Below are 14,700 nucleotides of genomic sequence, written 5' to 3'. Positions count from 1 at the left end.
CCGCCGTGCGCACTGAGAGCTGATGGAGGCGTTCTCCACAGCCTAAAAAGCCCGGGAAAAACGGGGCACAGAATGCCGCTCGCAAACCGGACTAAAAGAGGTAGCAAACAGATATTAGAAAACTGAGAAAAACAGTTATAAAGAATCGGAATACCAAAGATAGAATTTAGATGTAGTGAAAAACATAAAAATCTCAATAGTGAGGAAAGTATAGGCAAAGGATAAATAAGATGGATAAATAAAAGCCCAAGGATAAGAAATATTAGAACAAATATAACAGTAAATATAATAGTGAATGATGTAAAACAGATGACAGAAAAATTAATAAGAGAACCACAGAAAAACCCACAGAAAGTAGGAGACAGTGGCACTCTGACCTGTACTGGTGTGAAGCAGCAAAGAAAGAGGAAGTGACGTCACAGGGAGGGACTTTTATGCCATGTTATCTTTTTTCTGATTGGTTACCCTGTTACTAAGTAAAAAAGTGCTGCTGTGAAGCTTAAGTAAAGAAAGTCTTAAGCAAATACGAAGCCTCCTGTCATGTTATAAAATTAGAAATTCACTTTAAATTCTCACGTTAGTGAATAGCCATGTATGACTCTGATGGAGCAATGACCAATTTGGCAAAAATGTGGGCTCTGACAGAACCCAACATTGGCAGGTCTGATGTATGTAGGTGGTGTATCCAGTTGGTGGGCATGCCCATGACACAATCAAAATCATGGACAATATCCTCTTCCACAATGGGGCAACATCATCCCGATGCGCATGCATGTCACGATCACAGGCTGCCCATATACCGAGTGTCGCTCTAGCACTCATGTATGGTCTTCCAATGCCCTTAATTTATATAGTTAAACTGGCTTTCACTTTCCGTCAGTCTTCCTGACACTAAGTGACAGAATCGGGCTGTCTAAGGACTAAGAAATAAATCAGGCGTGCGAGTAACTTGTCTGGTCTGCTCTTTGTAGTATGTATTTGCTACAAATGCTACAAATTAAACCTGCATTAATAATCAACCTTTTCATCTTTCTCTTGCAGAGGCTCAAAACACAACTCTGTCATCTGATGTCCTTGCTAATGTATATGCAAGATCTGCAATCATTGCTTTGCCAGGATGCACATACTCCGGGAAATCAGCAAATCTGACAGTAATCAACACCATCAACAGCACCGCTTCAACCAGTACGGCAACACTTTATATGCATTGCATAGATACTGACACAGTGCCAATCAGAGTTAGATATTCCTAAACAAGCCCTGTTCTTCTCATAAAAAGGACAATGGAACTGCAGCCCTGTAGCCCCAGTAGCCTGTTGTGACATTCTACAAAATTGATTTTCCTTTAATGTGCCTTTGACCTAATTAGCTCTAACCTCCCTCTTGGTTTAAAGAATCACTATAGGGTCAGAAACACAAACATGTATTCCTGACCCCAGTGGCTTACTAAGGGGGGGGGGGGGGAGCGGTCCGCACCGGGTGCCACTCACTAGGGGGGTGCCCGGGGCAGACTACAATGCCCTCCCTGCGCCCATTGCCGAGACCGGTCTGCAGCTCCGCAGAGCTGTAGACCATGGATCTCGCGTGCACTGCCCAATCAGAGCATTGCCGTGGGTTACCACGGCAAAGCTTTGATGGTCTCGCGAGATCCATGGTCTGCAGCTCTGCGGAGCTGCCGACCGGAAATGATGGCCACCGGACCACCAGGGACCCCACTGGACCACCAGGGATTTAAGGTAATTGTTTAGCCCCCCTGCATCACCCCCCCATCCTCATCACATCACCCCCCCATCCTCATCACATCACCCCCCTCTCCACATCCCCCCCTCCCTCTACTCATCACCCCCCTCTCCACATCCCCCCTTCCTCTCCTCATCACCCCCCTTCCTCTCCTCATCACCCCCCTTCCTCTCCTCATCACCCACCTTCCTCTCCTCATCACCCCCTTCCTCTCCTCATCACCCCCCTTCCTCTCCTCATCACCCCCTTCCTCTCCTCATCACCCCCCTTCCTCTCCTCATCACCCCCCTTCCTCTCCTCATCACCCCCTCTCATGATCACCATCCCTCCCTCTCATGATCACCATCCCTCCCTCTCATGATCACCATCCCTCCCTCTCCTCATCACCATCCCTCCCTCTCCTCATCACCATCCCTCCCTCTCCTCATCACCATCCCTCCCTCTCCTCATCACCCCCTCTCATGATCACCATCCCTCCCTCTCATGATCACCATCCCTCCCTCTCCTCATCACCCCCTCTCATGATCACCATCCCTCCCTCTCATGATCACCATCCCTCCCGCTCCTCATCACCATCCCTCCCGCTCCTCATCACCATCCCTCCCGCTCCTCATCACCATCCCTCCCGCTCCTCATCACCATCCCTCCCGCTCCTCATCACCATCCCTCCCGCTCCTCATCACCATCCCTCCCGCTCCTCATCACCATCCCTCCCGCTCCTCATCACCATCCCTCCCGCTCCTCATCACCATCCCTCCCGCTCCTCATCACCATCCCTCCCGCTCCTCATCACCATCCCTCCCGCTCCTCATCACCATCCCTCCCGCTCCTCATCACCATCCCTCCCGCTCCTCATCACCATCCCTCCCGCTCCTCATCACCCCCCTCCCTCTCCTCATCACCCCCCTCCCTCTCCTCATCACCCCCCTCCCTCTCCTCATCACCCCCCTCCCTCTCCTCATCACCCCCCTCCCTCTCCTCATCACCCCCCTCCCTCTCCTCATCACCCCCCTCCCTCTCCTCATCACCCCCCTCTCTCTCCTCATCACCCCCCTCCCTCTCCTCATCACCCCCCTCCCTCTCCTCATCACCCCCCTCCCTCTCCTCATCACCCCCCTCCCTCTCCTCATCACCCCCCTCCCTCACACAATCACCCCCTCCTCTCACACAATCACCCCCTCCTCTCACACACCCCTCCCTGAGCTCCGTCTCACTTCACCCCCCCCCCCCCCCCACCATCACCCACCCATACATTCAAACACACAAACAGTGCTTGGTCCTAAATACATAAAAATAAAAATAGAAACACTGATCAGTGCTAAAGACATTTTAAAAAATGTCAGGTGTTTTTAAAAAAAAAAAAAATTGGGGGGAGGGGGGTGCCAAATATAGGATCCGCCCCGGGTGCCAAATGCTCCAGGTACGCCCCTGCCTGACCCTTTAGTGTTAAAACCACCATCTAGCCCCCCTGTGCCCCTCATGCCTCAATAAATATAGTAAAAATCTTACTGTATTCAAGCCTGAAGCTGTAACTCTGCATGCTGTTAGACTCAGAAAAACAAGCAGTCTGCTGACATCATCAGAAGTAGTAGCCTGATCCAATCACAATGCTTCCCCATAGGATTGGCTGAGACTGACAAAGAGGCAGATCAGGGGCAGAGCCAGCATGAGTAAAACACAGCCCTAGCCAATCAGCATGTAATGATATTGATGTTACAAAGTTTTGGAGTCCAGTAGCCAGATCAGCAATGTTTTCTTCCAGAGGTAGCCACTCGTTACCCAGGTGGTTGAGCCCCTGAGCCTTGAGTGGCCTTCTGGTCTTAAGCAGAGATGGGAGACTGGAACAGAGAGATGATGATCGTAGTGAGGCAAGCCGAGGTCAGTGGGAAGGAGAAGCAGCAAAGTCAAAACGGTCCAAAATCAGCAACAGGTAGGAGAAACAGGAACAAGCTTGATTAGAGAATACAGGAACCACAATAATCTGGCAAAGGTACAGAGACAGGAAGTGGCTTTTATAGGCCAAGAACCAGACACATGACCAGACACAGCTGAAGAGACTTGTCACTGATATCAATGCTTATAGAGTCAAGGTTACCAGATCTCAGGTACATTTGCAAAAGGCAGGGTGGTGTAGTGGTAAGGAAGAGGTTTAGCAGCATGTAAACCATGGTTCGAAACCCAGCAGAGTCAGTTCCTCACACAGCATCTCCTCATAGAGATGACTTGAATCAATGAGTCTCTATGAGGACAGTTGAGTGTTTGCATGCAGAGGGTTGAGACACTGAATGAATGGATGCATTTTAGGCAGCCATGACCCAGGAAGGACCTCTAACAGCCTTCTGAGGAGTGAAGTCTGTAATGTAAACACTGCATTTTCTTTGAAAAGACAGTGTTCACAGCAAAAAGCCTGAAGGTAATGATTCTACTCACCAGAACAAAGCTGTAGTGTCCCTTTAAGTAAACAGTATTTTTCTTTACTACTGACAAGAGAATCCGAAATTCTAGGTCAAAGTAGCTGAGCTCGAAAAATTACTTAGTCAAGTTTACAATTTGTAATTCCCTTGACGCTAATACTATATGTCTCTCTCTATTTTTTTATTTTTTTTTAATTCTTTATTTGGTCGTGCAGTTATGAAAATTACTAACAGGCTTTCTATAAGTCACAGCATCATGGACAAGCTTCAGTACAATATGTTTAAAACGTTAAGTGACATTTGAGGATCATGCACATTTTTTTTTATATATATATAACAGGTTTTAACCATTTAGTTGCAACTGAAGAGTTCCGCAAGGCATAAAATAAGGATGGGTAACATAAAATGTTAACATTGAGCTCCGTTAAATGATAAGTACAATATAGTAGCTTATACTATGCGGTTGTATACAGTAGGCTTGCTAAACATTGCTGTGGGCATCAGGAGGGAGACTGCCTGGTAAGTAATAAAGTGGGACACACTAAGAGCAAGGTATATCGAGTAGCCAGTGATGGCAGACATTTTGCCCATTCAAGAAGCTAAAGATATGCATGACAGGTGTATAGTCGCCATTTGGGCAGTCGGAATCCAGGACAAACCACCCCCATAACCTAACCCAATAACACACGGACACTAAGTATTATGGGGAAAGTTGTCCACAGCTTTATTAACCAATAATTATAATAATAATAATAATCATAATAATAATAATAATAATAACAATAATAAATTAACATATTAAACATGGGTCATTGCCCCCCATACTCCGCCCCCTCGCATCCTGTTCCTTCGGCTACCATACAAAAGGCAATGACCCCCATATAATAACACCTATACATATTTATAACATATTTATAACATACACCAACATTCCAAAGTGCCAACCATCCATTAACCACGGCAGGGGTATACCCGGATACCCCTGCCCCACCAGGTTCTGAGTCACCTCCAGGACTCGAAACCTCTCAACCACCGATGACCACAATCTGTTTATTCCACCTCACGTTCATCCAGGGGAGCCTATTTCCTCTCCTTCGGCTCCCCATCCCGCCGCTGTGAAAGAAACGGGTTAAATAAACACATAACAAACAAAGGGAGGGTGGGTGGGACAAACTCAACCAGGTAGAAAGTTAGAATGACTCACCTAAAATGGCTGCTCATTTAAATAGCCAATCCTATTTACCCATAATCCAACCCTTGCTTACTTCCTCCTAAGCCCGCCTCCTAACCCCTGTCAAGGCCTTTTTCCGCTTAGCTGCGCTCTAGCTACATGGGGCTACATGACAGGTGTATAGTCGCCATTTGGGCAGTCGGAATCCAGGACAAACCACCCCCATAACCTAACCCAATAACACACGGACACTAAGTATTATGGGGAAAGTTGTCCACAGCTTTCTTAACCAATAATTATAATAATAATAATAATCATAATAATAATAATAATAATAACAATAATAAATTAACATATTAAACATGGGTCATTGCCCCCCATACTCCGCCCCCTCGCATCCTGTTCCTTCGGCTACCATACAAAAGGCAATGACCCCCATATAATAACACCTATACATATTTATAACATATTTATAACATACACCAACATTCCAAAGTGCCAACCATCCATTAACCACGGCAGGGGTATACCCGGATACCCCTGCCCCACCAGGTTCTGAGTCACCTCCAGGACTCGAAACCTCTCAACCACCGATGACCACAATCTGTTTATTCCACCTCACGTTCATCCAGGGGAGCCTATTTCCTCTCCTTCGGCTCCCCGTCCCGCCACAAGCTCAGACCTTGACCCCTTAAGCTGTCTGAGCTCCGCCACCCCGAAGAAACAGAGCCATCCGGATACCATCCTGCCAACCCAAGTTGAGCAGGTCCAAACCCACCTCCGAGAGGTGAACACCATCCGAGCGGTAGTATCCTGGCAACCCTTCCTCCAGCTCAAGGTGCCTTACCACCACACCTCCTACCTTCCGCACAAAGCTTGCCATCAAGCTATTCACTTTCTTCCTGCACCTATCCATAGCTAACGGATCCCGAGCGTGCCGCCACCGGCGCCTCGGGACAATCTCCGACCAAACCAACATGACCCCCGGAAGCAGGCCCCTCAACTTATTGATGTCCTGCTTCATCCACTTCACCAGCCGGCGTTGCGGCGTAAGGCCCAGGTCATTACCCCCAATATGCAGGACCAGTAAGTCTGGCGTGTATCCCGCCGCCAGCATCCCAAACAGTTTACCACAAACATCCCCCCAGCAGAAACCCCGATATCCAAACCAGCGAACTGCCAACTGGCCTCTCGGAAAACCCAGCTGCTGGCCTTGCGCTCGAGCTGCGGCCCCCCTCTCGGCCCAGAAGACAAACGAATGGCCCACGATCCATGCCTCACACCCTGGGGGGAAAAACAAATGATGAGGGAAGTCCGACAGAGACCCCCACCCCAGCCCAAATAACACAGTGAACCATTTTAGTACAGCCAGTTACCAGTCTCTTATTCCCAAAATATTTTATTTATTTTTTTTGCATAAAACGGTCCCCAATCTCATTACTCCAACAGACCCAATCTGACATAGGAACGGAATCTTACTGATTCCCACCTCCCGATCCACTTCACCACCTCGTCCCCCAATCCCAACCGAGCCGCCTCCGTGGCAGCCCCAATACGGAACGAGTGCGTTCCAAATCGTTCAGCACGAAGCCCTAACTTGCCCAAGCCCAACCGAAAAACTTTCGTGAACTGAAACCGAGAGAGGGAGGATCCGTCGGCATGCACCAACAAGGAACCCCCCATCGCTGGCCTCCGCGCTAGGTACTCTGCCGTAGCAGCCAACGGGCACAAAGCCGAGCCCGGCAAGGCCCCCAGTGCCACGTCCCGGCCCACGCCGCGGACGTCCGTTTTGGATCTGCCGAGGTGCACCACCACCTTCCCATCCAAGACACGAACCCCCGAAAATTGCAGGCCCCCTTGCACCCTCTTATTAGCGCTCACCAGTTCCCCATTTCGGAATGCCCCAAAAAACGCCAAAATAAACGCCACCTTGAACAGCGAAGCCTCGAACCCATCAAAACAGATTTCAGGCAACAAGGCCACCAAATCCCCCAGTAGTCGAACCGACACCGGGCGCCTGGTATCCGGCGACCTGCGTCCCTTGCGATAGCCCTTCAGGGCCTGCCTGATAATGAAAGTCTTAGTAAAGTCCTCCTTCCCATGCCATCTGAACCAAAACGCCATCGCCGCCATGGACCTGTCCACCATGGCAGGCGACGCCCCTTTCGCCAGCAACTGACAGGTGTACCACAGGAAAGCATCCCGCAGAGCCTCCCCGCTGACCATGGCCAGCCCGTCCAGCGACCGCTCCCACAAGTCCCAAACCTTACTGTACGAGGCCCAAGTGGCCGGCGCCAGGGAAGCCTTCACAAGTCCTCCAAGCAGGATGTTCCCAGCTGCCAAATCTCGTCCGGGCAAGCCTGCCCGTCCTTCGAAGCCCCCGGTGCCACCAGCCAGAATCGGGACCACTGAAAACGAGACAGAGCATCAGCCACCTCATTCAAATAACCGGGAACATGCCGCGCGTGAAAAACAACATTCCGAGACATACACAGCAATACCAGTCGCCTAAGCAGCCTAACCACCGGCCTTGAGGCCGCAGACTGACGATTCACCGCGTGAACCACCGCCATGTTATCCGAGAAAAAGACCACTTTCCGATCACGCAGCCTGTCACCCCATAGTGCCATCGCAACCACTAACGGGAACAACTCAAGGAAAGCCAAGTTGCGCATAAGAGGGCTCGAACCCCAAGAGTCCGGCCACCTCTCTGCACACCAGCAGCCACCAAAATATGCCCCAAAACCTACACTGCCCGAGGCATCCGTGAAAAGCTCAAGCTCGGCCGACGACTGGCCCTCCTGCCTGAACAACACCGTCCCATTAAAATCCCGCAAGAAGGCATCCCAAATGCCCAAGTCCGCTTTCATGGCCGCCGACACCCGGATGAAATGGTGCGGGGACCGAACCCCCGCAGTAGCGGCCGACAAGCTGCGACTGAAGACCCTTCCCATCGGAATGACCCGACACGCAAAATTGAGCAGCCCAATCAAAGACTGGAGCTGCCGCAGAGTAACCTTGCGCGCCCCCGCTACAACAGCCACCGCCCCTCGAAGCCTGTCCAGCTTATCTCGGGGCAGCCGACATTCGCCCAACCCAGAGTCAATCTCCAGACCCAGGAAACTCAGACACGTGGTCGGGCCTTCAGTTTTATCCGCCGCCAGCGGAACCCCGAAGTGGCCCGCCACCCACTCAACCGTCCGCAGCAGGCGCAGGCAATCCAAGGAATCAGCCGGCCCCACGCACAGAAAATCATCCAGATAATGCACAATAAAACGATTCCCCGCTTCCACCCGTACCACCCATTCGAGAAAAGTGCTAAATTTCTCAAAATAGGAGCACGAAATGGAACAACCCATGGGCAGGCACAAGTCCACGAAGTAGTTCCCTTCGAAGAAACACCCCAGCAGGTGATGACAGTCCCGGTGGACCGGCAGCAGCCGAAACGCGGCCTCAATGTCCACCTTCGCCATCAGGGCCCCACGCCCTGCCCGCCGGACCAGATCGACCGCCCGGTCGAAAGATGCATAAGACACCGAGCACAAGTCCTTATGAATACCGTCATTCACCGATTCCCCTTTCGGGTACGAGAGGTGGTGAATGAGTCTAAATTTACCCGGCTCCTTCTTGGGAACCACCCCAAGTGGAGAAATCCGCAGGCCTTCCAGCGGAGGCACTGCGAACGGGCCCGCCATGCGGCCCAGCCCGACTTCCTTGCCCAGCTTCTCCCTAACCACGTCCGGGAAGTCAGCCACAGACTTCAGGTTGCGCAGCCTCCCCGATCCCCCCTCCCGCTCCTGAAATGGAATGAAAAACCCCTTCGCAAAACCCGCCAGGAGCACAGCGGCATCCGCCTTGTTATCGTAGCGGCTTAGCCATGGCTCCATCGCGCTTAGCCTCACTGGGGTTAAGCCCAGGGGAAGCGGATGCACCCCCTCCCCCGGTCGCGACAGCAGCACCGGCGCCACCGGACTTCCCCTTCTTGAAGCAGCGGTTGAGCCCATGAGCGCCTCCACAGCCGGAGCACTCGTGCTTGAAGCGACAGGTGGTCCCCCATTTGCATTGGCCCTCATTATAGAGCCAACATAAGCCCTTTGGTAAGGCGGCCGACGAGGCGGACTGCCCCCTAGCGCCGGCCGAGTTCTGAAAGGGCTGCGCCTTTTGCGCCATCATTAACTTCATCCAGAGCGGCAGGTCCATTTGGTCCCACCGCATACCCGGGTTAGCCGCCAGCCGCTGCCTAAACTGCTCGTCATACCGCCACCACGCCAACCCCCCGTAAGTCCGGTACGCTTCCCAAATGCCATCCAAATAACAAAACAGAGAGGAGCATAACCCCGGCGATTTCTCGCCGAGCACGCTAGCCAGCACACAAAAAGCCCTCAGCCAATTCCCAAAGGATTTCGGAATCTTGCGATACCGCTTCCTCTTCTCCTCCTCCTCCTTCTTCTCGTCCTTCTTATCCTCCTCCTTGAGGTCTATAAAGTCCTCCAATGGGAGGAGGGAGAAGATCTCACAGAATTCCCCCTTCCATATCTTATCCTTCACGTCCTGTTTCAAATGAACCCCCAACGGGCCCGCAAACGACACATACGCGTGCTGTCTAGCCGCGTCGGGAATACCCCCGGTCAACTCAGCCCGCTCGCTCCCAGTCTCCCCTACGTCCTGCGGCACCACCATGTCCCCGCCCGAACTAGGCCCTGTGGAGTTCCCAACCCGAGAGCCCGTAGCCACAGCACCCGGAGCCCACACCTGACCAATGCCGCTAGTGTCACCCCCCGCCCCCAATGAGTGGAGTAGTGCCTGAAGTGTGGTAATTAAAGCACTAGAGTGTATTGACCCACTGGACTCACCGGCCAAGCCCCCCGATACCGGGACGGTGGGGGCTGCAGTGCAGATCGCCCGACATCCAGGAAGAGGAACTTCCGCTGCTGTCTCGCCGACCGGGGAGCCCACCCGGTGACCAGCCTGCGAGGAGGCGGAACGGCTCCGAGATCTAGGACAAGGAGAAGAAGTCCTGGGTAGGGTGTAACGGACATCAATACCCCTCCCGTCACGACCCCGGGAGCGCCTGCTCTGTACCGAAGCCTCCCGCTGACCTCTACCACCACGTGGCACCCTGGAACCCCTGGGGCTACGACTCCTCCCGTCTCTACTATTAGGCCGCCCCTGCCGACCATACCTAGGGGCTGCCGCACATTCCCCTGCCGAGCTGTCCGAGGGGGAGCAGTGCCGACCCGACCTCCCCCGCGCCTCCCGGGACCCCTGCGATCTAACGGGTGATGGACTGTCGCTACCACTCCCAGAATCCGGGCCCCCCCGCCGCCCGACCACTACCGAGGATCCCGGTCCCCGACCCCCCTTGGTCCTCCGACTGACTGCCTCCGGAACCCTTTTTCCCGCGCCTACCACCACCGCCCCTTTACCCTTACCCCCTGCTGACTAGACCCCGACAGCCCAGACCTACCCACCACCCCTACGGGGGACCCGCTCTCCGACCTGGCCACATCCCGAGACCCCCCTCCCGCCCCTGGAACTCACACCTTTCGATCCACGTTTACGCTTAGGGGCCCCAGAACCCTCCCCCCTTAGGACTATGGCCTGGGCACCCCCCACTGGCCTACTCCCGCCCCTCTCCGTGGCAGAGCTCCCCCTAATGACCTTCCCGCCAAGAGGGCCCCGGCCGGAGCCCCCTGCACTTGCCTGTTGCCTCCCAGGCCGGCCATGCGGTCTCCCGGATCCAGCCTCGTCATCCTCGTCACTCTCCGATGGGGGGGAAGCCCGCCCAGACCTCCCCTCCGTGGGTCCTGCAACACCAGGGGGCCGCCCGGCCACTTCCGACCCGAAAGCAGCAGCGCCCCCGTCCGCGACATCCTTCTGCCGCCGAGTGCTCGTCCGAGGCTCCGTCCGCACGCGGGGAGGCAAGGCCTCGACCACGCGGCTCCCGGGCCTGCTGCCGGTCGCAACCGAAACCCCACTGCTTCCGGGGACAACTTCACCGGGCCCCGTGCCCGGGCTTAGCCTCCTCGGGGGCCTCCGGGCCCTGACCGGTCTCCCGCCATCACCGTCCCGATCCGCCGCCTCCGCCAGGGCAGGGCCGAGCTGTGCCCGTAGCCAGTCGACACCCTGATGCCGTGCTGCCGACCTGATCCCCTCCAGCAAACGCTCCACGTCGTCCATGGCCCTGCAGAGGAGACAAAGGAAATCCAACCCAGCAAAGTCCGCGCACACCGAGGTGAACACAAACTCAACCAGGTAGAAAGTTAGAATGACTCACCTAAAATGGCTGCTCATTTAAATAGCCAATCCTATTTACCCATAATCCAACCCTTGCTTACTTCCTCCTAAGCCCGCCTCCTAACCCCTGTCAAGGCCTTTTTCCGCTTAGCTGCGCTCTAGCTACATGGGGCTACATGACTTTGGGTGTTCTATGAGTAGGCTAGTTGGTGACATAGTTGGTAGGTGTATTAGTATCTGGTTTGTGGTAGCCAGATCAACTGCTTATGTGCCTCATGTGACATTTTTCTTCATTATTGTTTTGTAATGCGAAGCAAATGTTAACCCATGCACTTGTGTACCCAATCATTCGATATTACTTTCACTTTTGTTATAAAAAATCTTTAATCTGCTATACCTCACCACAGTTGCTGTTCTCTATTTACAGATATCAATTTCACAGTGCCACAGTGCCGCCTGAAACGTGATCTTGTTGTGGTAAATAGCGCTGCGTCCGGTAACGTACAGACTGTCAATGTGGGTTACCAGGTTAAAAGTCTGCTTCCAAGCACCAAATATGTGTAGGTAGCGCTCTCTTCCTTAAGACATGACTGTATGTGCTCTAGTCTAGTCTATTATTGTTTACGTGTCATCACCTCTGTCACGTAAAAATGGATAATAATAATGATAATAAAAAATAAAAACGTTATACAAATACTCGAAAAAAAAACCACACCACACCTTAGTAAAATACATATATATATGCACTGAAAAACACACTGTGGCTATGTCTTCTTTGTACCACTTACTGATTTAAATTCATCAACATTAAAGGAACAGTATAGCGTTGGGAATACAAACCTGTATTCCTAACGCTATACTTTCCTTGTCCCTAACTTATTAGGTGCCCCACACCATCTGACAAGTAAAGGGTTAAATAACCTTTTTTAGTTATCTTAATTCCAGCACCGAATCTATCTAAGCGCTGGCTAGTTCTCTTTCTCCCGTGGCATGACTGCGATGGCGGGACCTAATGCGCGGAGTTCGCCGCACATTAAAGCTTCTCCATAGGAAAGCATTGAATCAGTACTGAATTCTCAGAAAACTTCTCAGACAGGTTCACCGCACACAGACCACTTCAGTTAGATGAAGTAGTCTGTGTGCAGTGAACCTGATCAGATGAAGTGGTCTAGGTGCTAAAGTGACCATTTAAAGAAACACTGTACTCATTACAACAATGTCATTTAATTGTAAAAAGCACACATACAGTACAAACATATTTATCAAAACAAACTGAAGCAATTCTGCAGTAAAGTGCTGAATATAAAACAGTGTGTGCATTCTCTCATATGTAGCTTTAGTCACAATGCTACCCTAGTTTATCCTTGCCTCAAATGCCTACATATATAAAGCTGTTTTGTTTACCAGAGTGTCATATGATTAATATCACTTTCTTTTTTTAGGGCCTACTATACTGTTGAAAATACAATTTTCACAAATATATCCTTCACAACAAATTCTGGTAAGTAGTGTTTGTTTAAAGTGACTCTGTCACCTTAAACTTGTCTTTCTTCTATTCTTTTCTCATCTTTTCCTCTTTCAAAATCTATTATTTTCTTCATTTCTGATCTACATCTCTTTAAAACATATCACAAACTAGGGACTACTTTGTCTTATGTATTTTTTTATATGCTTGACAATCTTGACAAAGGGTGGGGCTTAAGACAAGCTCCATTATCTTGACAATGGAAGTGGAGCTTACCTTATGCCTTAAAGGGATTCTATAAAACAAAGCCGTCTCCTGGCACTATAGAATCCTACAGTGCCCCCTCCCTTGCGCTCCGCCTCCAGTGGCACTGAAGGGGTTAAAACCCCTTCAGTCACTTACCTGAAACCAGCACCGATGTCCCTGGGTTAGGCTCCGCTGACGCTTCTTCCCTGTCGACGTCACCCGGCGAGGAAGACCTAATGCGCATGAGCGGCAATGGCCGCGCTCACATTAGGATTTCCCCGTAGGAAAGCGTTATTCAGTGCTTTTCTATGGGAAATAATCTGATGCTGGAGGTCCTCAAGAAGAGGTGTACCACCTGTAATGATGTAGCATTCTCACCTTGTCACATAATGATTTTATGAATAAATCCTGACTGCCACGTCCCAAACCAATAATTTTATATAGTACAAATATGGAAGCTAACATCTCATATTCATTTAATTCTTCTGCTCTATTCACAGACAGTGCTTCGCCCAGTGATACCTTTGCTCGAAGTGGTGGAATGGTGGTGATCACGGTCCTATTATCTATTGCAATGGTCCTGCTAGTTGTTCTCCTTATTCTTGTTCTTGTGATGAAAGGGGGCTTAAAGAAATAAACACATGAAGGGACTTGGTTGTGTTAACAAGATATCATATGGATCTATTACGACATTTACTCTCTAGAACACAGTTGACCCAGAGGGTGATTGATTGGGTATTCACGAGCATGGCATAATTAATTGTGTCGATGCATGGGTTTTTTTCAACAGTAGATTACCCAGTCCCATGTTCAACTATTTGTTTTGTGCTTTACTGTTGATTTAAATATTTTGTTACATTTTTGTATTGTGTTTTTTTTTATATACAATCTATGGATTTGTGTTAGATTTTGTCACTGACTCGAGTTACTGCATGTTATTACTGAAATTAGACATCCAAGGACTAGCAGTGACATAATGTATAAATATGTCAATATATGATATATCCAGTTAGTTGGTCTAAACTAGAGTGCACAATTCGAGACTTTTCTGCTCTTGCTCTGCCTTTCAGTAAAGCTAGACTCATTTAACTAATATTCTGTCTTCACAATGTATTTGTAATAAAGTTCTGTAGCTAAATATATAACCCATTTAATTTAAAGGTACTCATTTCTGTAGGTGTGTTTAAGTTCTGTAGCTAAAGATATGACCCATAGACATGTGCAGTTCGGTTCTGTCTGAATGGAAATTCGGATGAATTTCAGAAGTGCCAAATTTCAGAAGTGCCGAACCGAGTTGCCGAAGTGCCGAATTTCCGAACCACCGAATTTCGGAAGTGCCGAAGTGCTTCTGACTTCTGAAAAGTGGCAAAACGGGTAGGCGTAGGGTTAGGAGTAGGATTAGGTAAGGAGTTGGGTTAGGGCAGGGT

General features: G+C 50.6%; 1 protein-coding gene across 1 annotated transcript; it reads left to right on the top strand.

Annotated features, from left to right (window-relative positions):
• The first annotated feature begins 590 nt into the window (after positions 1-590).
• Positions 591-14,366, top strand: UPK2 (uroplakin 2). Its single transcript, XM_063435572.1, has 5 exons — positions 591-657; positions 1,042-1,185; positions 11,990-12,122; positions 13,005-13,063; positions 13,774-14,366. Exons 1-5 carry the CDS (start codon positions 591-593, stop codon positions 13,908-13,910), a joined length of 540 nt encoding a protein of 179 aa, XP_063291642.1. The 3' UTR covers positions 13,911-14,366.
• The last annotated feature ends 334 nt before the right edge of the window (positions 14,367-14,700 follow it).

This window comes from Pelobates fuscus, chromosome 11 (assembly GCF_036172605.1).
Source record: "Pelobates fuscus isolate aPelFus1 chromosome 11, aPelFus1.pri, whole genome shotgun sequence".
In the NCBI taxonomy this organism is placed as follows: Eukaryota; Metazoa; Chordata; class Amphibia; order Anura; family Pelobatidae; genus Pelobates; species Pelobates fuscus.
Note: the sequence above shows the minus strand (reverse complement) of the source record. Positions and strands in the feature narration are given on the sequence as shown.